This window comes from Mustela lutreola, chromosome 2 (genome assembly GCF_030435805.1).
Source record: "Mustela lutreola isolate mMusLut2 chromosome 2, mMusLut2.pri, whole genome shotgun sequence".
NCBI lineage: Eukaryota > Metazoa > Chordata > Mammalia > Carnivora > Mustelidae > Mustela > Mustela lutreola.
The window spans coordinates 66,644,091-66,671,661 of NC_081291.1; the positions used below are offsets into that span (position 1 = coordinate 66,644,091).

The 27,571-nt window shown below is 53.8% G+C and overlaps 1 protein-coding gene across 2 annotated transcripts; it reads left to right on the plus strand.

The window, feature by feature from the left end:
• Window positions 1-2,998: 2,998 nt before the first annotated feature.
• On the plus strand, window positions 2,999-26,413 carry PLCD1 (phospholipase C delta 1). Of its 2 annotated transcripts, none has more exons than XM_059162098.1 (15): window positions 2,999-3,182; window positions 11,326-11,490; window positions 15,482-15,710; window positions 22,245-22,374; window positions 22,469-22,700; window positions 23,292-23,493; window positions 23,598-23,742; window positions 23,822-23,971; window positions 24,064-24,222; window positions 24,441-24,600; window positions 24,781-24,897; window positions 25,275-25,453; window positions 25,547-25,679; window positions 25,756-25,905; window positions 26,050-26,413. In XM_059162098.1, the coding sequence occupies exons 1-15, from the start codon at window positions 3,149-3,151 to the stop codon at window positions 26,133-26,135; spliced, it is 2,271 nt and encodes a 756-aa protein (XP_059018081.1). In that variant the 5' UTR covers window positions 2,999-3,148; the 3' UTR covers window positions 26,136-26,413. The 2 variants fall into 2 exon arrangements, with proteins under 2 accessions (XP_059018081.1, XP_059018079.1); XM_059162096.1 differs by lacking the exon at window positions 2,999-3,182 and adding an exon at window positions 8,096-8,251.
• Window positions 26,414-27,571: the final 1,158 nt, after the last annotated feature.

The following is a 27,571-nucleotide window of genomic DNA, read 5'->3' on the forward strand; positions in this document are numbered from 1 at the left end:
CAGAAGAAACCTCCTCTACCTCACCTACTCAGGCTTGCTTGGGTTTGCATTTCTGGGGGGAAAGGTTGGGCTGGGCGATCCCTGAAGCACACCGGGAGCCTGACTGTCCTGAAAGTTGACATTCCCTGCTTTGATCCTCCCTCTCCCGGGCCTCTGGGGGGCGGGGGGAGTGCCAGAGGGGCCAAGGAAAGCATAGGCACAACCCTAACATTGGGTCTCACTAGGTCTTTCCTGTCCCCAGTCATCCCAGAAGTCCCCTTCGCCTGCACCCAGCCTCACACACACACTGAAGACAGGAGGGCCAGCTGAGATGACGGGATGTCTGAAACTCCACCATAGGACAACACAGCTTTGGGCATGCGCAGCCCTTCTCTCCACATTGACTGAGCCTGTGAGTCACCAGGATCTCAAGGCACTTTGCAGAGGATACCGGGAGCTGGGTTTTGGGGAGAGGAATTAAGGCGCCTGGCCAGGACCAGGGCTGGGCCCACAGAGGGCCCTGCTTGTTTAGGGCCAAGGGAGCAGAAGCCAGCAACTCTGCGGTTGGAGGTACAAAGCCTTTTGCTTGGCCCTCCAGCCCCTCCCCGAAAAGGCATCTAGTCACTCACTCCCCGCAGAGGCTGGCTCCCAGTAGAAGCAGGCGAGTGCCTTGCAGCAGCCTGTAAGAGAGGGGGGGCAGACAGAGGAGGTGAGGGGCGGACAGAGGAAGCAAGGACCATCCCAGAGTGCAGGAGTGCTGGATGGAGCAGCAGGGCAGGGCAGCAGCCTGTCTTCTCTGAGCAGGGCGCTGTCCCGCCCTCTATTCCGGCAGAACCTGGTGGCTTGTGCCAGCTCTGAGTCAGCCATGCCTAACCATCTCAGGGGAGGGAGGAGGCTTCAGCTTGGGCCCTGTGCCAGAAGAGGACCTGAGGGGTAGGGTTCGGGCTACTAGAGGAATGGCCTGGCGGCAGCCCCCACCCCACAGACATCTGGGGCAGAGGGAGAGGCCACAGTGCCAAATAATGCCCTAGTTTGGAGGCTGGGGCTCGGAGCTGGGAGGTGACGTGGATCAATAGGAATGATGCTTGAGATGAAGCCAAGGCAACTGCTGGTGTCAGAATTTCATCGCGTCTCTGCCTCAGAAAAGGGGCAGGGCGTGAGGAGACCCAACATGCTGAGTAGAGAGGCTTGAAGGCCCCCAGGAAAGTCAGAGGCCCCCAGAGGGCAGGCCTTTTGTCATATACCCTACCCTAGGATGGAGAGAGAGAGAGGGAGGGAGAGAGACTGGTGAGAGCAGAGTAAGAACCCCCTCATTCACCCTCCCCGCATCACCCGTGTCCCCCGCCCCCCCACCCCGCCCCCCAGGACTCGAAAGTCAGGCCTGCCAGTGTGGATTTGCTTATCCCTGACTGGAAGGGTAACCAAGGAGGGCTCTGACAGGTCTGCAGGGACCAGGGGCACTCTTACTGAGGGACAGGCCCACCAGAATGAATGCTAGACCCTCTATGTGGAGGAGAGGCATAGGGAGGGAGTGGGCTCTCCGATGTCCCAAAGTCCTGACCCAGTCTCGACCCTCAGTGTTGGGCTGGCAGGAAGGGCTACTAAAGATGGCAAAAGTTCCCGCCATAAGACCTGAGCTCGGACAGGAGAACAAAGGCCCAAGCAGGAATCTGAGACCCCCGCCCCAGGCTCCCATGGACCAATGGGATCCCGATGAGCAGGCGGGATATCCAAATAAGGGAAACTTCCAAAAGACCCCTGAGCTTCCTCCGAGACCCCTTAAAAGCCACCTCCTCCCTGCCTTGGGCCGACTTCCGCCACTCTGCTTTCCAGAGTGGCTGAACCTTGCCCGAGGGTGCCCACCTCTTCCCGGCGCAACTTTCCTGGCTCCCCTTCTCCTGAGCTCTGAAACTTCGCCGGAGAGCGTTTTTAATAAATCTTGCCTTGCACCCACTTTGCCTGGTGTTGTGTTTATCTCGCCGGAAAAAACTTTACACTCAGAATAGGAAGACCACCCTGTGGCTTACATCCTTACCTGAGGTATTCAAGGCCTGGTTGTACAGGAAAGAGGAGGGGTTAAGGTGAGCAAGGGGTCCAACTGACTTCTACCAGACTCTCACAATGGCTTTATCAGCCCTCAGGAAATCTGGGCAATTCACTGATGGGCCCAGCACCCTTCATCCTGGGAGGCCTTCTAGGGGCTCTCCAAGGGACTTTCCCAAAGGGTGGTGGGCAGCAGGATTCCTGGACTTTCCCTGGGCATATATGGGTACCCTATAAAGGGGGTATCTGGGTTGCAAGAGTTGAGGGGGAGCAAGGAGGGGGCGTTCCATGGAGGGTCCTAGGGGCCCTTCGTTCCGACAGCCCCTTGGGAGGCCACCCAAAGAAGAAACCTTAGAAATGTAACCCGCCCTTAGGTCCTGTCCCACCACTCTGCTGTACAGATCACCAGGGGTTAGTCTAAAAGGTGAGTTCCCTGCACCCAATCGCTGTAAGCTTTCCCTGCCTGCGCCCCAGCCCTCACCAAAGGCACTCCTGGTATTGGAGACTTCTCATCAAGAGAGGAGAGGACCATCCTCCGGACAAGATTTAGGCATACCTCTCTAAGGACCTCCTAACCCATGCCCGTGCACCCATTTTGCAGAAAAAGCAGAGATCCGGGGAGCCGCGGGTGGACGCCAGGACGCCCAGGCTCCCTTTCGCAGCACCGCGGCTGGGCGTCGGAAGTTACGCTGTCCCTTCCCCGAATGACGCCATTCGGGGAAGATTTTTTCCAGCGGCACCCCAAACCCGGAGAGGCGCCCACAAGTAGGGCGTGGGGCCGGGCCTCCCGCTGTAATGACAGGGCCCACGGCCTGTGGGTGGCGGCGGCAGAGGAAGCGGGAGGAATCCGGCTATTTCTGGCCGAGGCGCGCCCACTAGCCCCGGCAGGGGTTGGCCGGGCTGCTGGCCCCCCTTCTGCCCTCCGCGATCCCCAAGAGGGGGCGGGGAGAGGCGCGCGTTGGCGGGCCCGGGGGGCGGGGCGGTTTCCCCGGCCCACCTCCGGTCTCCTCCCACCGGAGTCCCTTCGGGTCCCTCCACCACACTCCGCTCGGACCCGAGGCTGCGGGCGCAGTCGCCGCGCACGTGTGTCCCGCGGCGCCCCCTCCCGCTGCGCCGCCCGTCGGGCATGGACTCGGGCCGGGACTTCCTGACCCTGCACGGTGAGTTCCCGGCTGGCGTGCGGGCGGACCCTGCATGGGCCGACCCCGCGAGAAGCCGTTCGCTGCCCTGGGCCGGGGACCCCAGTTCCTTCGGCCGCCCTCCGTCCCGCCCCGGGCCCGCCTCTCAGCTCCTTTGTTGCACTAGGGGAAATCTCGGCACAGGACTCTCGGGGTGGGACTGCCAGGCAAGACCTTGGGCGTCTCCAGGCTTGTCCCCCAGATCTGGCCCGAGGTGGTGGTTGGGGTGGGGGTGCGGCTCTGAAGACTTCTGGAAAGGCGACCCCCGACCCCCAGACCCCGCCTCAAGGATTCTGCCTTCTTCTGGTCTCAGAAGCCTGGGCTCCATGGTCCACCGTGCACCGAAGGGCCAAGGAGGGACGGAACTAGCATCCACGAATAACCAAGTTCTCCCCCACACCGTCCCGGCCCGGCTGGAGAGGCTCCCCAAAGTCCAGGCGTGCCTGGACCGCGTCAGTCCGCGTGGGTGTGGCGGGGGGGTGGGGGGTGGGTAGGAGATGAGGTGCGCAAGGTTGGCTGAGGTCGGGCTGGGCAGCTTCGACTGCTCCGCGCAGAACTCGGAGTCAGCGATGCCCAAGCTGCAAGCAGCAGCCGGATCCTCCCGTTTGCGCACTCTCCTGGCGGATCGGCTGAGTATCACTTCGAACTGCCTGCAGCTCCACCCTTTGTCCAGCCGAGTTCTGTCCCTCTGACCCACCGGGGAACAGTCTTTGCCGCATTGCTGTCCCTCCAGGAGAAAGAGCAGCTTCCCACTGCAGAGCCTGGAGGTCTTCTGGCAGGTCAGGCCCCCCAACCTGGTCTGGCATCTCTCTGCTCTAGCCTGGGGACTCACTCACTTTTAAGGGTGCCTTGTCCTGATTTCTGAGATCATCTGCCAGTTCATCAAACCCTGCCCCTTAGGCCATACACTCACTGCCTAACCCTATCTCCCTGTTTTCTAGGATCCCTGGGGTTGGAGACTTAGTGCCCACCCCTTATCCATCCAAGCCATACATGAAGATAATAGAAAAGAGAAAGGCAGACACCTCCAGCTGCCCACTAGAGACCCCCTGGAATTCAGGGGAATAGGAGATGTTTCTTTCAGCCAGCCCCTGGTCTGTCTTACGTTTCCTAGTGTCCATGGCCCAGAGAGATCTTATTCAGGGCCCAGAGCTGTGACCCTCCCACCACTGGCCTGGGCTCCTCAAGGTAACCTCATCCATCTGGGTCATGGGACTCCTGCCCCTTCCAGTGCTTCCTCTTCTCAGACCAGAGGTGTCCTTAGTGCTCCTGCCAAACTGGCAGGAAGGGAGTCTGGATGGCTCAGAGGACCACAGTGGAGACCTCTGCTTTCTCTCTCATCGTCCCTTAGTCACTGCTGTCTGTCCTGCAGAGTGCCACCTCTTCTGGGTCTGTCTCACCCTCAGATCTCCTAAAAGCCCTTTCTGGTCGCCTCTGACCACAGCTCATGTTGGAATGGGCTCCATCCTCGGGCGTCTGTGCCTTTGTCCGGTCTTTCTCCCCTGGTGTCTTCCCTGGAGAGGAAGCTATGTGGAGGCACTGTAGCGTGGGTTTGGCCCATTCTCTTTGAGATATGCCTCCCACATGCCTCACTCTGTCCAGCCTCTCCTGAGGGACCGTCAGGGACACTGCAATCTGCAGACCCTGCCACTTCAAGGTCATCACCCAGAATCACCTCCCTTAATTGCCTCGGTCCCTCCTGCAAACCAGATCAGGAAGCAAGAGCCTGGCAAGGGGAGTTGATGGCAGGAAGAGGTGGTCACTATACCCTGCCCTGTGCCATTCCAGGGTGTCCACACTGCACATTGGAGTCTGTACCCCTTTCAGATTTGGGGCCCTATGGCACCGAACATGTGGCTTGGGCGGTTGGCAGTCTGCCACAGAGCCTCCCTGGATATGAGCTGTCCTTTACGTCCTCACCCCAGATGCAGTGTAGTCTACAGGCATGGGTTCTAGAGGCGAATTGAATTCAAGCCTTGACTTTTTCTTTTCTTTTTCTTTTTTTTTTTTTTAATATTTTATTTATTTATTTGACAGAGACAGAGAGATCACAAGTAAGCAGAGAGGCAGGCACAGAGAGAGGGGGAAGCAGGCTCCCTAGGGAGCCCGATCCCAGGACCCTGAGATCATGACCTGAGCCGAAGGCAGAGGCTTAACCCATTGAGCCACCCAGGTGCTCCTAAGCCTTGACTTTTTCATCTCGGACAAATCCCTTGATTTCTTGGTGCCTCAGTTTCCTCAGTGAAATAAGGGACAAGAACACTACTGATGTCATAGGCTTGCTGTGAGGACTGAATGCTGTCACACATATAAGGCAATGGGAACAGTGCCTAGCGCTTGGTAGCGGCTGTGTTGCTGCAGGAGGCCCACCCTCAAGGGATCATACCCTGTTCGTTCTTGGGAGATGAGGGGGGCACTGTAAGGGAGTCCCTTGCTAGGAAAAATGTGCCCAGAACAGGGCTCAAGAACCGAGGGGCTCATTCTGGTGTCTCTGGAAAGCCCTCAGACTGATGCTCCAGTCTCCTGGCTTCCTTCCCCTACTCCACTACCTTTGCTGTCTCTGTTCTAGCCAGACCAGCACTGGCCTCACCAGCAGGTCTCCACATATACCCCAAAGGACACTACATTACAGGCCCTCCCCTTGCAGAACAGGTCCACCTTCACTAACTCTATCTGCCCCGAATCCACCCTGCCCCACTGTCAAAACTAGCATTTGTAAAAGTGGAAGGCAGGCTGTGGGAGGGGCTCATCTTGGCCCCAGGAGGCCCGGGCTCCAGTCCTCATTTGGCCTCTATTTATAAATGTTTTGACCCAGAGCACATCTCTTTGCCTCTCTGGGCCCTTTTTGTCCCCCCATGGCATAGCAACACGCAGTTTACAGGAGACGTCGTGAAGAGAAAGCACAGATTGGCATAGGAACTCTGGGTTAGCAAAAGAGCCAGTATCCCCAAGAGATAATGGTTCCAGAGCCATCATAGCAAGCTGGGGAGGCCAGCCCCTTATCACCTCAATTATGTTTCCAAACTGTGCCTGAGGTTCCAGGCCCATACCCCACAGACACACACTGATCTACACTGATCTTAACATTTTGTACCATTGGTCACTTTGGCAGTCAGATGAAGCCTGTGGGCCCCTCCTTGGGGTCATGTTTTTATTTTATTTTGTTTTGTTTTTAGATTTTATTTATTTTTATTTTGAGAGAGAGCATGAGAGAGAGTGTGTGCACAGAAGCAGGGGGAGGGGCAGAGGGAGAGGGAGAAGCAGGCTTCCTGCTCAGCAGGAAGCCAGATGATTCCAGGTGGGATCCTGGGACCCTGAGATTGTGACCTGAGCCAAAAGCAGACACTTAACAGACTAAGCCATCCAGGCATCCCAGGGTCATGTTTTTAAATACATTGAATAAAATACATAAGAACTCAAAGGAAGCAAATTATATTGAGATGTGATTCTATCCATAGATCTTTGGTGTGGGGCTGTGGTGGGGGCGGTCCTTGATCTTCTGGATGAGAACCCTTGTGTGATTTCTCTAAAACAGGTTCGCCTTACCCTCTGCCTCCTCCCCCTCCACATGAGGAACAACTTGCTTGTGCCCATATTTCAGCTCATCTACACTAACACACGTTCTCTTGATTTATTCTCTGCCGCACGACCCAAGTCACTCCAGTTTATTGTTAGTGTTGCTTTGCTTGGCCGTGCTAATGACTGGCTTTGCCGGTGACTCACTGCCAGTGCTGGTGACTGGGGCAGCAGTAAAGCGAGTGGAGGAACTATTCAGAGGCAGAGAGTGAAAGAGAGGGCTGAGTCAGGCCTCTGGGTGGTGTCCTGACCTTGGCACACAGTAGGGGCTGGGTGCATGAAAGAGAAGTTGTAACTTACATGAAAGGTCCCACTGTTCCCGAGCACACTGGCAGCACAGTTTTGTATAAAGTTGCAGTAGTTCTCATCTATTCATAAAAGCAAGCCTGCGTTAATGGACTCATTTTAAGATCAGCCTTTTTTTCAAGAATTCCATTCGCATTTGGAACCTTGGAGATTACCCCACTCGGGTGGAGAAACTGTGAGAAGGAAACAAGTCTGCCTGTGAGGCAACAGCCTGCTGAATTACAATGAATTCGTCGAGTAATTGAAGTAAAATATTTGACGGGCTTGGTGGTCTGCCCCAGGCTTCATCCCCGGCTCCGTCTGACCCCGCCCCATCCCGTCCTTACAGACTTGACCACCCAGGCCGCCGCTACCCGATCTCCCCTCCTCTGCTCAATCTCACTCAAGCTTCGTCCTCCGCCCGGCCCCCAGCAGGTGTCTCGAATTCGCGACTTGGGCCCCGTCCCCGGTGGACACCGCCCCCTGGTGGGACACCAACTCCAAAGCTGAGGTTCCGCCCCTCCCTGCCCGAACCCCGAGTTTTCATCGCGGGGCCCTTCCTCGGCTCGCCCTCTGGGCCTTAGCTCCGTCCCGGGTCGGCTTCCTGAGTGAGGCTTTGCTTGCACTTCGCCTCCCAGACCGTGCGTCTTTCCCCCGCCACCCACCCCAACCTCTGTGGCTGTGGCTCCGTCCCCTATCCGCTTTCTGGGTTCTGGCTTTCGCCACTGATTAGCTTCCTGGGTTACAGATTTGTCCCACTCCGCCTCTTGGGTTTTGGCTCCTCCTCTCCTATCCTGGAGTCCGCCCTTGCCGCACCCCCCAGGAACAAAGGTCCTCCCCCTCCCGGACTGGCCACGTCTCCTGGGGTCTGCCTCCGCCCCTTTTAGCCCTGATTTCTCTCACGCCCCGCCTCTAGGGCCGAGACTCCGCCCCTCCGAGCTGGCCCCTCCTTCTGGGCTCTGACTCCGCCCCTCCACGCCCGGGCGCCGCTGTGCTTCACTCCAGGGCTGTAGTTCCGCCCCCACTGCCCGGGCTTTCTAGAGGCTGCGCTGCCCGGGTCAGGCTCGGTGTCCCAGAGGCAGTGGGGAGCGTCATGCAATGCCTAGGATTCCCGAGCAGGAGCCGCTCCAGAGAGCTCTACCTGCAGGAGCAGAGCCTCAAGGTGGCAGCGCTCAATGGGCAGAGGCTGGGTAAGGACCGCAGGGAGCACGGAGCTCTGCTGAGAAGGCAGCTAGGGCAGGATGTAGACTATGTTCCTTTGATCCTTTGGTTGGACCAGTTTAGTACTTCTGTGAGTACTTCTGTGTTTGCAGGGGTGGCATGTGGAGTGTTTTCGGGGGGCGGGGCGCGGGGGACTGGTTACTTCTCATCTACCTGAGCCACTCCAAAGCCCCCCACCCCTTACCACCCCTCACCCCTCCTGTTTATGTGGCTCAGTGTGTAACTGGTATGACTGTGTAACCCAATGAGATGATTTTCTGAGACTGTGATCCAATGTGATGCTGTGTAAGTGTGAATGCCAAGTGTGATAGCCTAGTGGTGATTCTGTCCCTCATGTGGTACGTGGGGCCACTGGCAGCAATGATGATTGGTAACACTGTGTGACCAAGTGTGTGACATTGTGGCACTGGTGTGACCTTGTGTGGTCCAGTGTGATGCTCAGTGCCATGACTGACTGAGGGTGACAGATCAACAGTGGGTGACCCGGGTGACTGGTTCTGTGTTACAGTATGTGTTATGTGGATTTTCTGACATTACTCAGTGTGCCTGAGCGGGGACTTGCATAAGGTGATGTTTCCTAGCACTAACCCTTGGGCAGGCTTTGGAGTCCTGACTCCACAGTGTAACTTCCTTGAGCCTCAGTTTCCTCATCTGTAAAATGGGAGTAATGATAGTGCTTTCCTCCTCAGGTTGTTGGGGGGATTAAATACATGTGCTAAGAATGGTATCTTATTCAAGTATTGGCCATGAATGTGATGGTAGCTGCTATGATTATCATAGTGATGATGTTTTGGCACTGTGTGTTGAGTGTGGCAGTGTGTAACTGTGTAGCTTTGTGTGGCTGTGGGGTACAGACCCAATTTGTCTCCATTATGCATCAGTACAGGGACAGGACTCCACACCAGAAGCCTCAGAAATAAAAGGGCCAGCTGTCAATGAGATTCAGAGGTGAGGGTGCCTGCCCAGGTCCTCTAATGGCCCAGAAGGCAGTGGCTATTATCAAGGCCCACCTTGGGGCTGAGGTCCGTGTTCCGGAAACCATGTCGGCAAACAGAGGACTTATCTCTGCCTGACCGTAGACAAGGCCACAGCCTGGCTCCAGGACAGGATGAACATGTCATCTCCCCACGGTGTTTTCCAGAACCGGAGGGTGGGGCTCACCTTCCACTTTCCAACCTCCTCCCCCATTACCATCTGTGTTGTTGGCCATGGCTTGTCCTAATGAGTGCCCAGCTTTGGGGGCCAGGGGCAGGCCAGGGTGAGGAGATGCCCTGCCGATTATACTTCAGCCTCAGAAAGGACAATGGAATGCCCCAGCAGAGGCTGAGGGACTCCCTTCTGGTATCTGGGAACTCCCTTCCTTTTGTTCCAAGTGCCCCAGACACAGCCAGCAGTATAGGACATCCTATAGCCCTTCTCAGCTCCACTGAACCTCCCCTGGGGTTGAAGGGAGGCTGCTCATACTAAGACAGAGGGGTCTCCCAGAAGTGTGCAGAAACTTGGAACAAAAAAAGAAGAAGGCACATCACACTGTCACCTCTGAGGAGACCCACACAGATGCTTCTTCTGATGCTGTTCTCACCCAGGGCTGATGGGGGAACAGAGGCAGGGGGAGGAGAGCTGCCTAAAGCCATGAGGGGGTGTGTGTGGGTTTAGCACTGGGCTCTGTCCCTAGTGGTGGCAGGAGACTGGGGAGGGATAGAGAGGGTATAGGTGGCTGAGGCCTGGGGGAAGCGGTCCAAAAGGTTTCCTTTGTCTTGTGGGTGTGTGGGCCAGGCTGGTGGGGTTGGGGAGTGGGGAGATCCTGTCGGACTGTGGATCTGGGCTCAGAAAAGAAAAGCTTATAGACCTCGTCACAGGCCCCTCCGATTGGACCCACATGGTCCCCAATGCCACCGCTCTGCTGGAGCAGAAGGATAAGGATTGCTGAAGGGCCACATAGTTTTAGTTCTGGGGATAGAGTGAGGTGAGATGGCCAACCAGCTCTGAGCAGAGATGGCTGCTGGACTGATCTGGCTCCGTGGATAGATATGGATCTAGATGCATCTATCTCTGTATTATATTGATGAATCATTGAGATGGGGAGTTGTCTCTCCTTGATCACAGTTCATACAGACTCTGTTTGGGGAATGAGGGGATGAGGGTGCCTGGGGCGCCAGGCCTAGTGCCCCTTTGGTACCTCTTGCTTGGACCTGTTAGGGCAAAGGGCATTGTATCTTTGGGAGCCCATGCTGTGGAGGCCAGCCCGGGACTCTGAAGATAGCTGAGCAGGAGAGGCCTTGCAGCTAGGGTCTGATCCTTGCTTAGGGCCCTGGGCCGCTGGGTCCTGCCTCAGCTGCTAGGAAGGCTGCACTGTGCTTTGGGGCTATTATTCCCTGAGAGTCCCAGATCCAGGACACTCAGAGATGGGGTAGGCGGGGAGAGCCAGGGGCATCCCAGAGGCCAAACTTGGGCCACAGTGGGCTTATCTGTCTCTTCTGGGGGCAAGGATCAGAGACCTACTCAAGTAGGTGGAGGTCAGGATAGGGGAGCAGCAGGGGTGAGGGTGACAGGGATGGGCACAAGGGTCCTACAGCAACCATAACCTTGACTCCAAGAACTACAACTCTAGAACCTTTTTGTTCCTGCTTGGCCTGTTACTTTGGTCCCGGCTTCCTTCAGATCACTCTGACCCCTAAGTATGACGAGGAGGGGCACGTTTTGTTTTCCAAAGTCAGGCCATTTCTCAGGCATTTCTCAGGTGTTCTTGAATTAGCTGCTTCGCCTTCTCCATTCAGCTGTGGATGACAGGTCACAAGTGAGTGGGTGGGTGTCCTAAGGTTTGCATGGCCTTGGCTGGCAGTCAGAGATGACTTCTTGGAGGAGGCAGGGCTCCAGGATCAGGTTGGCGCATGGGTGAAGGTGGGAGAAGGAACCATGAGCGGAGGATGGTGAGAAATGGGACCCTTCTCCAAGAGGGCCCAGAGGTGGGAGTAGTTAGCATGGGGCCTGAGACAGCAGGGATGCCAGAGGAAGTGGCAACTCACCAGCTGTAACCCTCTAGGCCTACAGGATGATGAGGACCTACAGGCACTGCTAAAGGGCAGCCAGCTCCTGAAGGTGAAGTCCAACTCATGGCGGCGAGAACGTTTCTACAAGTTGCAGGAAGACTGCAAGACCATCTGGCAGGAGTCGCGCAAGGTCATGCGGACCCCAGAGTCCCAGCTGTGTGAGTGTCTCATGGCTGCAGGTGGAGGGGGTGGGCAGAGTATGGACCCTGTGCTTGTGTGGGGAATTGGATGCTGGTTGGGGCAGGGGATGGGGGTGGGGAGGTCAATCCTGGACCAGGACCACAAATGGGGACACCCAGGCCTGGCCTGTTGGTGCCCAGGTTGGTCACACAACCAGGACCAAATACAGGGAAACTAAAGCTGGCAAGCTGGCAAGGATGGGGGAGAAGAGTTCTTTAAATCACCAAAGGGACTATTGAGGCCTAGTCTGGGCCGGAGAGGGCAGTCATGGAGGACCAGAGATGGAGAGGCTAAAGCCTTTTGAGGGTAGGGATACATAACTGTGACCACAGGTGGGAAAGCCAGGCTCAGGAGTAGGGAGGTTGCTGGACCATGTTGTCTGAACACACAGGGTATCCACCCAGACCCATGTGAGAAGGAGGGAAGTTGGGTGGATTAGGACTCCAGGTGTAGTGAGGCCAAAAGCCAAGCCCAAAGTCCGGGGCAGATAAGGCCCTTCCGGGTATCAGTGGCCAGGATGTGAGGTGGGGCTGCAGAAGGCAGTGCCTTCCTGGGACTGGGGCCATAGCAAAGAGGTAGAGTAGAGTGGAGAGAGGCCTTAGCTGGGCAGCTCCCTGGAGGGTGTTGGGTCTGAGGATTTTCTGGAAGCTTTGGAAAAGGCCCTGCAAATGGAGAGCGCCTCCAGAGTCCTCCCAGAGAAAGAAGCTGTGCTGGTTACCTGCCTTTAACACAGAATGCCCTAAAGATTCTGTAAAATGAGGGGTGCCTGGGTGGCTCAGTGGGTTAAAGCCTCTGCCTTGGGCTCAGGTCGTGATCCCAGGGTTGTGGGATCGAGCCCAGGGTTGTGGGATCGAGCCCCGAATTGGGCTCTCTGCTCAGCAGGGAGCCTGCTTCCCCTTACTCTCTCTCTGCCTGCCTCTCTGCCTACCTGTGATCTCTGTCTGTCAAATAAATAAATAAAATCTTTAAAAAAAATTCTGTAAAATGAGAAGTGCCCACTGCATCTTTACTGAGAATATTTTATTTATTTTTTTAAAGATTTTATTTATTTATTTGACAGAGAGAGATCATAAGTAGGCAGAGAGGCTGGCAGAGGGGGGAGGGGGAAGCAGGCTCCCTGCTGAGCAGAGAGCCTGATATGGGACTCCATCCCAGGACCCTGAGATCATGACCTGAGCCAAAGGCAGAGGCTTAATCTACTGAGCTACCTGGGCACCCTAGTGTGAATATTTTAGACCAATGCTACCCAAAAGAACTTTCTTTGATAATAGAAATGTTCTATATTGGGGCGCCTGGGTGGCTCAGTGGGTTATAGCCTCTGCCTTCAGCTCAGGTCATGATCCCACGGTCCTGGGATCGAGTCCTGCATCGGGCTCTCTGCTCAGCAGGAAGCCTGCTTCCTCCTCTCTCTCTGCCTGCCTCTCTGCCTACTTGTGATGTCTGTCAAATAAATAAATAAAATCTTTAAAAAAAAAAAAAAAGAAAGAAAGAAATGTTCTATATCTATGCTGTCCAATATGGGTGCCTCTAGCTACCTGTAGCCATTGAGCCCTTGAGATGTGCCTAGTGTGACTAAGGAACTGAATTCTTAATTGTACTGAATTGTAGCTGCTTTGTATTTAAATAGCCATGTGTGGCTGGCGGCTATTGTATTGGACAATGTGGAAAGATCTGGTACCTGAATTTCACCCAACCCAGACCCCCCCCCCCTCGGCCGTGGTGGGGAGAGGGGGAGAAGGGGCAGGGGCAGGGGCAGCCCACTGGGGAGGGCAACCAGACACAGGTGACAAGCTCCAGATGGGAGAAGGGACAGGAGGATGGGAGGTGCCCAGGAAGGGTTCACTGGGCCTCAGGACACTGGGCAGAAACCTGAGAAAGTATTGTCTACTGGCTGTGTTGCCTGTGGCAGGGTCAGAGGTGAGGCAGGACAGGATCAGGGTTTGATAGGGAGAGCTGGGCTGGGGCTTTGGGGCTGTGGGCCATGGAAGGTTTCTGAGCCAGGCAGGGTAGGGTTAAAGTGGACAGAGCCTGAAGTTCTCTCCAAAAGCCACCCGAATACGAGTCAGTCACACAGCCTGGGAGTGACCCAGACCTCGGCTCTGTCTGTTGGTGGCCCCAGCCAGGCTCCTTCATGGGTCTCTGCCCTGATATGGGGCTTCCTGTTAGACACTGGTGGGGGTGCGGCACGGTGGGAAAGGGAATCTCACTCTCTGAGCTCTGGGGATTCCTGAGAGTCACCCCCTCCACCAGCCACTACATATGCCTGGTTCCCCGTTGTGTGCCTGGCACTGGGTGGCGGCTGGCATGGGGGCAGAGACAGGAGGAGTAGGGGACCTGAGCTGGAGAGATGAGCCCCTCATACTAGGAGGACTGTGGGCACAAGGGCAGGAGGGGCCTTCCAGGATGGAGACTCACATGAGCCAAGGTGCAGGGGCAAGAACGAGGAAGGGGCATGAGTGAGCAGCCTGACCTCACCAGAGGGGCTGCTGAGGGGATGGGTGCGGCGGGATGTGCTCAGAGTGACACCGAGCTGGCTTTGGGGCTGAGCATACCTGTTGGCTGATGCCCTTCTCTGGTGGAGCAGTGAGACCCTTGTCCCCAAATGCTCTCTCCCCCCGGGGAGCCTGAGGCCAGGTGAGGGAGGAGGGGAACAGCGCCCCAGTTCTCTCTGCTCCCTCCTCCCTAAGTTTTCCCTGATCCTGCTGCTGCTCCTGTCCCTCCATTCTGGCTTCCAGGCATTATCAGCAGTGCGGGTGTCTGGACTCTTTCTCTGGTGCGGTGGGGGTGCTGGCAGCCTGGGAGCTGCCTGGCTCCGGTTTCCTGTTTCCACTCCCAGCCCAGGGCTGCAGCAGCTAGTCTGGGCCTAGCAGGCATTAAGCAGGGACATCCCCTGCACCCCAGATTGCCTGGGGCTCACGTGCCCCACTCTCGGAGCCTGCTGCCCAGGCTGGGCACATCCCTTCACCTGGGGCTTGCAGGTACATAGGAGGCTTCTGGGCACTTGGGGTGCAGACAGGCATAGGAGAGCTTGGCAGCTGGAGCTGGGCTAGGACCCAGGACAGAGAGATGGCTCAGGACATAGGTGGGGCAGGGGCGGAGACTGGACCTTGAGGCTGAGCAGCTTAGCATGAGCCCAGCTGGGGGGACTGGCTCCCAGCCAGGCCAGGAAGGGCACCCTGAGGTCGGGAGGTTGGTGGTGGGCAGGCGGCAGTCTTGCTGCTCCCTGAAGCTTGGAAGGCTTGGATGTGAGAGGAGGGTTCTCCCCTCAGTTCCTAAGGGCAGAATGATGGACTCTCTCAGATCCTTAAGGGCCACCACTTGAGTCCTAGAGGGCAAGAGCCTTCTCGCACTCTTCCTACCAAGGGGTTCCCTGATCAGGACACACACAGACACACACAGGCCAAGGTCAGGTCTGTGCTGCAGCATACACACTTCTCCCTGTGGCCCCACACCCCAGGGCCAGGGCTGCCTGAGTGTGGCTCCAGGCTCCTGCAGGGTCAGGGGAGGGGCCTGCAGGGAAGATGCCCCAAAGGCCCAAAGTCACGTATGATCTGGAGGGTATGTATCCTATCTGTCACAGGCCCCAAGCTCCAGAATGATCTCTCCCCATCTCTAAAAGCCCTGCCCTGCCTGAGTACTCTCTCAGGGGCCCTCCTCCCTCCATCTGGAAACAGTAGGGTCTGGGGTCCCAGGTGCCCTTCTCTAGCGTCAGTCTTTCCCGCTGTTCCCCACCCCCCTCCCCGTATTTCTCCTACCCATCACAGCTGTGTCTCACATTCCTCCTCCACCTCAGTCTCTGTCCTCCTTCCTCCCTTGTGTTCCCCTTGTCCGTCCTGCCACCCCACTCCTTGTCTCTGGATCCAGGCCTGAGCTCCAGCCCTGGCTCTGGGTACCCATGCTGTGCTTTGGCCACACCAGGGGTGGGGACAGGCCTCGCAACTCTCTTTGCCACCTATCCCCTTCTTGCAGTCTCCATTGAGGACATTCAGGAGGTGCGGAAGGGGCACCGCACAGAGGGCATGGAGAAGTTCGCCCGGGATGTGCCCGAGGACCGTTGCTTCTCCGTGGTCTTCAAGGACCAGCGCAACACACTAGACCTCATTGCACCATCGCCGGCGGAGGCCCAGCACTGGGTACAGGGTCTGCGCAAGATCATCCATCACTCGGGCTCCATGGACCAGAGGCAGAAGCTGCAGCAGTATCCTTCTGGTGGTGGTGGGTCCTGGCCTAGCCTGTGGATCCTGGCCGTGGTCATGGCCAGGGCAGCCTGGTTATGGAAGATATTGAGCCTGGGCCATCATACTGACATAACAGAGGCTGGGTGGGTGGCTTACACGACAGACATGGATCTTCTTACAGTTCTGGAGGCTGGAGACCTGAGGTCTGGGTGCCAGTGTGGTTGGGTTCTGGCGAGAGCTCTCATCCTGGCTCGTGAGTGGTTGCCAGCTCACAGTGTCCTCCCATGGCAGAGAGAGTGACAGGCAAGCTCTTTGGTGTCTCCTCTTATAAGCGCAGTAATTCTATTATGAATTACATGACCTTATATAAGCCCCCCATGACTCATCCCCAGATGTCTTCATATTGGGGGGCAGCGCTCCCACATATTAATTTCGGGGCAGCACAGTTCAGTTCTTACATAAAGGGAAGCAGAGGAGGTACCTCTGGTCTACTCAGTGCAGCCCCTGCTGTCCCTTCTTCTCCCCCCTTAACCAGCACAGAGTCCTGCTAATGGCAGCAGTTTCCATGTGAGACGGAGTCTTGAGTGTTTGACTGTTTCTTGGAGTTACTACATATTTCCGTCTGGGAATTTGGAAGACCAAGGTACCCCCTGTGCCATTCTTTGGGGAATGGTCAAATTTTCCAGGGCCTCATGTGCAGGTCAGCCTATAGGCTTAAAACAAATTCACTTCTACATCTGGATGCACAATAGCACACTAGCCTGTGGTTCAAAGTGGTCAGACTTCTGGTACAGAGGATTAGGGTGGAACCAGCTTCAGTTCCTTTATTTTAACGACAGTTTTATTGGCATATAATACACATACCATGTGATTCGCCTGCTTAAAGTGTACACGTCAATGCTGTTTAGTATGTTCACAGGGTTGTAAGTAATTTTACAACACTTTCATCACCTTAAAAGGAACCCTGTACCCATGAGCAGTCAGGCCTCATTTCCCCATAATCCTCCAGCCCTAGGCAATCACTAATCTTCTTTCTGGCTCTTTATGTTTGCCTTTTTCTGGACATCTCATATAAATGGAATCATAGTCTTTTGTGACTGGCTTCTTTCATGGAGCTTGTTTTTCACGTGAATCCATGTTGTAGTGTCGATCAGTACCCCATTCCTTCTTATGGCTGAATAATAGTCCATGGTGTGGTTGTTCCACATTTTATTTACGCAGCCAGTGGTTGATGGATGGTGGGGTTTTCACTCTGGAGCTTTTATGAATTAATGCTGCTATGAACACTTGTGCAGAAGTTTTGTGTAGTACATACCTAGAATTTACAAGCCTTATGGTAACTGCATGTATGTTTAACCTTTTGAGTGACTTCTAGTTTTCCAACAAGGAAATTGACATTCCCACCAGGAATATATGAGGGTCCAGTTTGTCACATCTTTGCTAAGGCTAGTTACTATCATTACTACTTTTCTATCCTAACCACCCTTGTAGGTGTGAAGTTGTATCTCATTGTGGTCTCAACTTGTATCTCTTTGACAGCTAATGGTGTCAGCAGTCTTTACATGTGTTTTTTGTTTTTTGTTTTTTTAAGATTTTATTTATTTATTTGAGAGAGGGAACACAAGCAGGGGGAATGTGAGAGGGAGAAGCAGGCTTCCCGCTGAGCAGGGAGCCAGGTGTGTGGCACAATCCCAGGACCCTGAGATCATGACCTGAGTTGAAGGCAGACATTTAATGACTGAGCCACCCAGGCATTCGTCTTTACAGGTGTTTATCGGTCATTTGTAGAAATACCTATCAGATCCTTTGCCCACTTTTTATTTTTATTTTTTTTTAAGATTTTGTTTTTAAGTAATCTCTACAGCCAACATGGGGCTTGAACTTACAACCCTATGATCAAGAGTTGAATGCTTGGGGGCACCTGGGTGCTCAGTCAGTTAAGTGTCTCACTCTTGGTTTTGGCTCAGGTCATGATCTTAGCGTCATGAGATTAAGCCTCACATCAGGCTCTATGCTTAGTGCAGAATCTGCTGGAGATCTCCTCTCTCTCTTTTACCTCTGCCCCTCCCCCTGCTCTCACATGCTCTTTCTCTGTCTCTAAAATAAATAAATTAAAACTCTTAAAAAAAAAAAAGTTGCACTCTCTACCCACTCAACCAGCCAGGTACCCCTGTTAAGCTCTTTTTAAAATGGATTTATTTTTTAAAAATCTTTACTTGTAAAATCTACATAACATAAGATTTACCATCTTTAACCATTTTAATTGTGTTGAGTACATTCACATTGTTAGTGTAAGATGCAACCCTTCTCATCTTGTAAAACTGAAATTCTCTCCCCATTAAATAACTTCTCATTCTCCCACCTCCAGTCGCCACACCCCAGCCCTGACCCCTCACAGCCACAATTCTGCCTACTGTCTCTCTGAATTTGACCACCCTAGGGACTTCAGACAAGTAGAATCATACAGTATTTGTCTTTTTGCAAGTGGCTTATTTCACTTAGCATAAATGTCCTCAAGGTTCATCTGTGTGGTAGCCCATGTCCGAATTCCCATTCTAAGGTGAAATAATAATATTCCACTGTCCACATACACCATATATTGTTTTTTCATTCATCCACTGGTGGGCATGCTTCTATCTTTTTTCTGTTGCTTCCACCTCTTTCTGTTGTGAATAATGCTGTTGTGAGCATGGCTACACAAACATCTCTCTGAGACCCTGCTTTCAATTCTTTTGGGGTCTATAGCCCAGAAGCAGAGTTGCTGGATCACAGGGTAATTCTACTTTAAGTTTTTGGAGGCACGCCATATTATTTTCCGCAGCATCCGACCTACTTTCTACTCCCACAATGCTCCAGGCTTCCAATTTCTTCAAGTCCTCAACACACTTGTTCTACGTTTTTTGGGGGGTTTTTTTGGTTTGGTTTGGTTTGGGGTTTGATTGGTATCTTATCATGGTTTTGATTTGCATTTCCCTAATGATTAATGATATTGAGCCTTGGTTTTTTATTGCTTTTCCTGTATCTTCTCTGGAGAAATGTCTATTCACATCCGTGGTGCAGTTTTTACCCGGGTTATTTGTTTTTTTATTATTGAGTTGTAAGAGTTGTTTATGTATACTAGGTACAAGGCCTGTCATAATTATGCTTTGTAAATAATTTCTCCTATTGTGTGGGGTTTCTTCTCTTGATGGTATTTGAAGCATGAATTTTTAGTTTCGGTGAAGTCTAATTCATCTGCTTTTTGCTTTTGTGGCTTGTGATTTTTGGTGTTCTATCTAAGAAGGCTTTGCTTAACCCCAGATCACTTATGTTTACTCTTACTATTTTCTTCTAAAGGTTCTATAATTTTAGCTATTACATTTAGATCTTTGCTTCATTTTTAATTCATTTGTGTGTGTGGTGGGATGTGGGGGATTCAACTTCATTTTTTTTTAGCCTGTAGGTAATTATCCCAGCACCACATGTTGAACTTGTCTTTACACCCTCATTGAAAATCAATTGACCGTAAATATGAGGATTTCTTTTCTTTTCTTTTTTAAAGATTTTATTTATTTATTTGAGAGAGAATAAGTGTGAGAGAGAAGTCAGAGGAGAGGGAGAAGCAGACTCCCCACTGAGCAGAGAGCCCATTAGGGGCTTGATCCCAGGACACCCTGGGATCGTGACCTGAGCTGAAGGCAGACGCCTAACTGACTGAGCCACCCAGGCACCTCAAGAGGGTTTATTTTCATGGCTGTCAGTTTTATTCCATTTATCTATGTCTGTCCTTGCACCAGCACACAACAGTTTGGTCACTGTAACTTTGTAAATTTAGATATCAGGAAGTGTGAGTTCTCCAAATTTTTTTTTTTAATGTATTTATTTGAGAGAGACTGAGTAAGCAGGAGTGGGAGGGGCAGAGGGACAGCAAGAGAGAATCTCAAGCAGACTCCAAGGGCTTGATCTCATGACCCTGAGATCAAGAGTTGGATCCTTGACGGACTGCTCCACCCAGGTGCCCCTGTTCTTTTTTTGCAAGATTGTTTTGACTCTTCTGGGTCCCTTGACGTCCCATGTGAATTTTAGGATCAATTTCTGCAGATAAGCCAGCATTTTTATGATAGAGATTGCATTGAAACTGTAGATCAATCTGGAGAGTATTCCTTATATTTAACAATATCAAATCTTGTGATCCTTAAATATGGGTATCTTTCCATTTATTTAGGTCTTCCTTAATTTCTTACAACATTGTTTTGTAGTTTTCAGAGTATAAGCTACACATTTAAAAAAATTATTCCTAAGTATTTTAATTCATTTTGAGGCTACTTGATGGAATTACTTTAATTTCATTTTTTGATTATTCATTGGTAGTGTATGTCCAACTGCTTTAAGGGACATCCTTTGAGCTCTTTTCATTTCCTTACTCTACTTTTCAGCGTTTCGTAGATTTTTAAGTATTTTTTTTTCAGTGCTACCTCTGCCTAATTTTGAGCTTTCTTAAAAATCCAATTCTGTAGCATCCGCTTATCCTTGAACAGTCTCGTGCCTCCAGAGGGTTCTGTTGCCCAGCCCTTGAGATCACAAAGCCATCCCAGTCTGCTAAATAATCATTGGCATGAGGACCTCATGTTTGGCTGGACTACTCTGAAGTTGATTTTTTTTTTAACCTGGAATTCTGCCATAATTATTTTTTCATGTGAATATATACATAAAGTATGGCTATGTTAGAATGAAGTTTTCTTTAATTTTTTTTTTAAGATTTTATTTATTTATTTGGCAGAGAGAGATCACAAGTAGGCAGAGAGGCAGGCAGAGAGAGAGGAAGGGAAGCAGGTTCCCTGCTGAGCAGAGCCCGATGTGGGGCTCAATCCCAGGGTCCTGGGATCATGACCTGAGCCGAAGGCAGAGGCTTAACCCACTGAGCCACCCAGGTGCCCCAAGTTTTCTTTAATTTTTAAAAAAGATTTATTGATTTATTTTAGAGAGAGAGAGAGTGTGTGTGTGCATGTGTGCAGAGAGGGGCAGAGGTAGAGAGGGAATCTCCAGGCAGACTCTCCACTAAGAGTGCTGAGCCCAAGGCAAGGTTCAATCTTGTGATGCTGTGATCATGACCTGAGCCAAAACCAACAGTAGGACACCTAATTAAACACCTGAGCCACCCAGGTGTCCCAGACTGAAGTTTTAAAGGCTGACAATGAAACTACTAATATTTGGGTTCTGCCCCCAATCTTCTTTTCTGCATTGCAATTTGCCTAATGATGCACTTGCCAAAAATACTGGAGATCTTACATTTGTATCTATTTTCTGTGTACCATTATGTCATAATTTTTTCCCTGTGTGAGTAGAGTCTCCTCTACTGTAAAAGCTGTAGTGACTGTGTAATATGCAGTTGATGCCCTCTAAGTTAGTGATCTGTTCTTTTAGTATTGAACATTTATTTTCAGTCTTTCACTACTATAAGTAACATTGCAAAGAACTATGTTCCTAAATGCTTTCGGTATTCAGGAGTATTTCCTTACCAGTAGATTCCTAGAAGTGGAATTGATGAGGCCAATGATGTAATGGTTTCGAGCTTTAGCTCTGTCTTTGCATTATGTTCCCAAGGGTTGAACAATTTCCTTTATCCAAGTGGTAGATGGGAGTGTCCATGTCACCTCACCCCTACCTGCACTGGATAATAGACTTTTCAAGTGCTGATCTTAGAGTTTAAGGAACTGCATCTCATTTGCAAATTGTTAATGTCTTTGATAACCGAGAATGTTTGCAAAAGGTCAGTCTATGGCCTTTTCTCATTTAGTTATTAGGGTCATCATCGTGTTTTCTGGATGGCTTTATTTTTTCTTTATTTGACCCTCAGAATTATTTAAAGTTTACATGGCATCAATTATGTTGTTTCCTTTGTGACTTCTTCTAAAAACCTGTTGTCGTTTTTAAAAAACTATTTTCATTGTCTTTGTTCTTTAATTTCTCTGGAATGTACTGTGGAGGTCCTTTTTCTTGACTTCTCCAGGTCAAGTCTGAGAGGGGAGAGGCCAGAGATAATGGAGAAGTGGGGTTAAGAGCCCCCATTGTGAGGATGTGATGCAGGCTTTGTTTTTGCTTGTGAGACACTCCCCTTCTGATTTGTGGCTTCAAGTTTGCTGTTTTTTGTAAAAATAAGCCTCAGGTGCTTAGTCAGGTTGGCTAACTTATGTGTTGAAAATCAGAAGGACATATCTTGAAATGTTGACCGGACCACGGGGGATTTGTTTGTTTACTTTTCTACATTTGGTAAGCTATCTATAGTGAATGCTTTCCCAGTGAGAAAATAATTTTTTTTTTTTTAATGTGAAAAGGTTTGAAGCCAGTAAATAGGAAAAAGCCCCCTTAATAGGATATAACATTTCCTCCTAAGAGGCCATTGGGTCTTGTCTCTGGAATGCTGGTGTGCAGTATGGCAGGCCCGAAGGGAGCTTTGTCTGTAGGTGATCTCAGTCCATCTGGGCCCAGGAGTGGACCCTGGGCTTGAAACCCAGCTACAGCTGGGACTTTGGGCATATCACGGCTCCTGGGTTCTTTCCTTAATTCTTGCCCAGCTGGATTCACTCCTGCTTGCGAAAAGCTGACAAAAACAAGGACAACAAGATGAGCTTCAAGGAGCTGCAGAACTTCCTGAAGGAGCTCAACATCCAGGTGGATGACAGCTATGCCCGGAAGATCTTCAGGGTGAGGCAGGGAGTGAGGGCTGGGTCTGTGTGGCCATGGGTCCCGGGACCCTAGTGGGGAACACACTTTGAGCCCTGCCCACCCGACCTGGCAGGAATGTGACCACTCCCAGACGGACTCCCTGGAGGATGATGAGATTGAGGCTTTCTACAAGATGCTGACCCAGCGGGAGGAGATTGACCGCACCTTCGCGGAGGCGGCAGGCTCCAGGGAAACGCTGTCGGTGGATCAGCTGGTGACGTTCCTGCAGCACCAGCAGCGGGAGGAGGCGGCAGGGCCTGCACTGGCCCTCTCCCTCATTGAGCGCTATGAGCCCAGTGAGACTGGTGAGAGCCTGGCTACAGCCTGTGGCCTGCAGTCTCTGGGGCCACACCGGGCTGGGAGACCCCTGGAGAGACTACAGCCCGAGGGTAGGGAGCTCAAGGGAATAGAGGGGCACCCTGGTCAGTATCTGCTTGCCCCATGAAAGTAAGCAGATGGGAGACGGGGCTCCAGCATCACTAGCCCCCTCTTGGTTGCTTCTCCAGAGGGTTTTGCGGACTCCTCCTCCAGAAATAGAGAGGAGGCTGGGAAAGCAAACCCTTTTCCTGCTTCCGCCCTGGGCGGGGCTTTGAGATGGACGGACGGGGCCCTGTCTTGGAGGGGCTTCAGTCTGGAGGCCTAGAGGAGGAGATGAGGCCCCGGTTTCAGGGGGCCTCACAGTGTGGGGGATCAAGGAGAAGACAGGGCTCCACTCTGGGGTAGTCACAGGCTGATGGTTGACTCACACTCACCGCCTCCGAGAGATAACAGCTCAGGACAGGGAGACATGGACAGCAGGGGGCTCCCCTCCCAGAGCGGTGGCGCCCTGAAGGTCTCCTGAAGGTGGCTGGCCTGGCCCGAAGGGCTCTCACGGGCACTGGCGTCCTCCTTCGCAGCCAAGGCGCAGCGGCAGATGACCAAGGATGGCTTCCTCATGTACCTGCTGTCTGCCGACGGCAGCGCCTTCAGCCTGGCACACCGGCGGGTCTACCAGGACATGGGCCAGCCGCTCAGCCACTACCTGATGTCCTCCTCGCACAACACCTACTTGCTGGAAGACCAGCTCACAGGGCCCAGCAGCACTGAAGCCTACATCCGGTGGGGACCGGGGAGGGGGCAGGGGCGGGGTCCGGGCGGCCTGGGGGCGGGGCCTGGCGCCTGGGGGCGGGGACGGAGGGCCTAGCCGCCACGCCTACCCGCAGGGCGCTGTGCAAAGGCTGCCGCTGCCTGGAGCTCGACTGCTGGGACGGCCCCAACCAGGAGCCGGTCATCTACCACGGCTACACGTTCACCTCCAAGATCCTTCTCTGCGACGTGCTCAGGGCCATCCGGGACTACGCCTTCAAGGTTGCGCGCGCCCCTGGCGGGTGAGGAGGGACGTGGTAGCCGAGGTCCTTCCACTCCTAACCTGCCCTCGGGCCTCCAGGCGTCCCCCTACCCCGTCATCCTGTCCCTGGAGAATCACTGCAGCCTGGAGCAGCAGCGTGTGATGGCGCGACACCTGCGCACCATCCTGGGCCCCATGCTGTTGGACCGGCCCCTGGACGGGGTCACCACCAGTCTGCCTTCCCCTGAGGTTCGCAGTGGGCATGGGGGTACCCAGACGAGAGAGCAAGGGGACTGGCTGGGAGGCCCTTGGGTCTTAACGAGTGGCTCCTCCCTTCTTAGCAACTGAAGGGGAAGATCTTGCTGAAGGGGAAGAAGCTTGGGGGGCTCCTGCCCCCTGGCGGGGAGGGTGGCCCTGAAGCCACTGTCGTGTCTGATGAGGACGAGGCTGCTGAGATGGAGGACGAAGCCGTGAGGAGCCGTGTGCAGCGCAAGCCCAGGGTTCGAGGGGGAGCTGTGGGGGAGGGGGCAGCCCTGGGGCCTTCCCCCATCATGGGATGTTTGCCTTGTCTCAGTTCTCTGTGGCTGCCACTCAGACCCTCTGCACCCCTCTCTCTGTCTGTCTCCCTCTCTGTCTCTCTGCGTCTGGGTTTCTGGCTCTCTCAGTGCCCATCTGCCCCATCCTCTGAATCTAACCTGGGCCTCCCCATGGCCCCCAGGAGGACAAGCTCAGGCTAGTGAAGGAGCTCTCCGATATGGTCATTTACTGCAAGAGTGTCCACTTTGGGGGCTTCTCCAGCCCTGGCACCCCAGGGCAGGCTTTCTATGAGATGGTGTCCTTCTCCGAGAACCGCGCCCTCCGGCTGCTTCAAGAGTCAGGTGAGCCCCAGCCCGGCACCCTCAGGGTGCTGGCTGGCTGTCTCAGTATTCGGACTGGCGGGGCCAAGCCTGGCTCCATGACTCTGAACGGGGCACTCCCTGCTGTTACCAGATGGGGGCAGGGCGGGGGGGGGTGCTCCCTAGGAGGCCTGCGCTTCTGACCACCCCCAACCTTTTCAGGAAACAGCTTAGTGCGCCACAATGTCAATCACCTGAGCAGAATCTACCCTGCTGGGTGGAGAACGGACTCCTCCAACTACAGCCCTGTGGAGATGTGGAACGGGGGCTGCCAGATCGGTATGGGCTGGCAGGGGCTGAGGAGGCCAGGGTGAGGGTTTCAGTCCAGAGGGCCAGGGGTCAGGTGCCTTTGGGGACCCCGCAGGGGCCAGACACAGGAGCTGGTAGTCTTGGTTTGGACATATTCCCACGCCAGTAAGTCAGGGTCTGACATCACCTGGTTAGCCCATTAGCCCTTTGAATTCCGACACCGGAAGTGGAATGTGAGGCTCGTGTGGGTCAGTGATGGGGATGGGAGGACAGGAGGCACTGAAGGGATGCCAGACCCCGCTTCTGCCTCACTGTGTGGCCCTAAGTCCTCCGTGTACCCTGAATAGGCCGGGCTCTAGGGCCCCCACTTCCAGCCCACAGCCCGTGACTGCTTTGTCTGCCTACAGTGGCCCTGAATTTCCAAACACCTGGCCCAGAGATGGATGTATACCAGGGCCGCTTCCAGGACAACGGGGCCTGCGGGTATGTGCTGAAGCCCGCCTTCCTGCGAGATCCGAACTCTACCTTTAACTCACGTGCCCTGACTCAGGGGCCCTGGTGGACCTGGAAGCGGCTCACTGTCAGGGTATGGCCAGCCACCCACAGGACGGGAGCCCAGGGGCCTCCCTCCTCCCCACTGCTACTCCTGAGCCCTCCTCTGTCCCTTGCCTCTGCTCAGGTAATCTCCGGGCAGCAGTTGCCAAAAGTCAACAAGAATAAGAATTCAATTGTGGACCCCAAGGTGACGGTGGAGATCCACGGCGTGGGCCGGGACATGGCCAGCCGCCAGACGGCTGTAGTCACCAATAACGGTACTTGCCGGGCCTGGGTGGGGCCTGACCCCTAGAGCTGGCGTCCCTGCTCTTGACGTGCTGTTTGCACTCCTAGGTTTCAACCCGTGGTGGGACACAGAGTTTGAGTTTGAGGTGGTCGTGCCTGAGCTTGCCCTCGTGCGCTTTGTGGTGGAGGATTATGACGCATCCTCCAAGAACGACTTCATTGGTCAGAGCACCATCCCCTTGGGCAGTCTCAAGCAAGGTGAGTGTTTGTTGAGGGGAGGGGACGGCAAGGTGGAGGAGGCAGGGCCTGATACCTTGGGCTGGGGCCGTGGAAGCCTCTCGAAGATGCCTCACTGAGTCATGGGAACTCTCTGTGTTCTCTTTCCTGCCCATCCCCTGCCAGGATACCGCCATGTCCATCTCTTGTCTAAGAATGGAGACCAGCACCCGTCTGCCACCCTCTTTGTGAAGGTGTCTCTCCAGGACTAGGTTTGGGGGTTCTGATGGGGGCTGCCTCAAGCAGGCTGGGCCCTCTGTCCTCATCCAGGAACAGGGCTGCTGTGGCTGCTCCCAACCTCTCACTTGGAGCTAGAGGCCCCGCCCTGCCTTCAGCTCTAGCATCCCATCTGTGCTGCTGCTTCTCTGGGGTCCCAGGAGCTGGCCCTGTCCCTGGAGCTCTCCTCAGTTCCGTTAGGAAAAACACTGCAGCCCTCCGCCCTCTGGCCTGGCCCTGGGCTGAGGGTTTTTTATAAAAGTTAAAAGACTAATTCCTATGGTCTCTTTACCGGAATGTCAGAAAATCCCTATAAAGGGCATGTGTGTGTGTGCGCACATGCGTGTGCATGTGTGTTTGGGGGGAACTAGAGCCCCAGCACCTCTCTTTCCATGTCCCCCACACTTACACTGAGTATGAGGGTTGTCTGTCCCCTTGGGCAGGAAGGACCAGCAAGAAACAAACCCCTCCATGGAAGACAGTGGTGAGAGCTCGGTCCCTGGAATATCACAGACCACCCCCTCCAGTCCCAGAGGCCCCTTCCCCCAGAGATGGACCAACTGAGTGATCCAGACTTGAAAGCCCACACACCACACCTTGTGAGCGCCACCAGCTTTTATTGATGGGGGGGAGGGGGTGACCTGGGAACGTCCAGCTAGACCATGCCAGCAGGGTCTCCCTGGGGGCTCAGGTATGTGTTGGGAAGGTACCTGTGGGGGTCCTGTCCATGTGGGTGGCCCAGGCGGGGGCAGGTTCCTGGGGCCAGAAAAAGCCAAGCCGCTTTTTTCTCCTGGTGCTGCCTCCACTTGGCCATGCTATAGCTTTCTTCCTTGGATTTCCCAAAGATATCTTGGAAGTCAGATTCAGAGAGGTAGAACTGGACCAGGGGAGAGGGTACAGGGGCAGGGTGTAAGCTGATCCTGGAATCCCCTCTCATCCACCCAGTGGTATCATCCCAGGGCTCAAGGCTCTCCTCCCCCATATTGCTTTGCCCATTACTCCATCTGGAAGACATATCCCCCGGGCAGGCTGCCCATTTCCCACAATCAGTTGGTCATGCCTTGGGCACCTCCAGCTCATTTTCAGATGCTTCAGGCCCTGGGCAGTGGACCTGTGGGGCCCACATCCTCTGGCAAGTCCTCAGCAGCCTGGTGCATTAGCTGTTCAGGGGCAGGATCTCACTGATGGTGGGTCTGGGGCTGCTGTGGTAGCTGCTGGTGCTGGTGCCACTGGCCTTGGGGCCTAGCTGCAGCTCATTCCCTGTGCTCTCCTCCTAGCCCTTGGGGGTCTGCGGGGTCAAGGGGCCTGCCTTTCCATTGCTTGGTCCTCCAGATAGCTGGAAGTTGTTGAGTTCCTGCCCTGAGAGAGGACTCAAGCTGGGGAGTCCTGGGGAGACACTCACACGGGGAGGCCACACTGAGCTGGTGGCCTT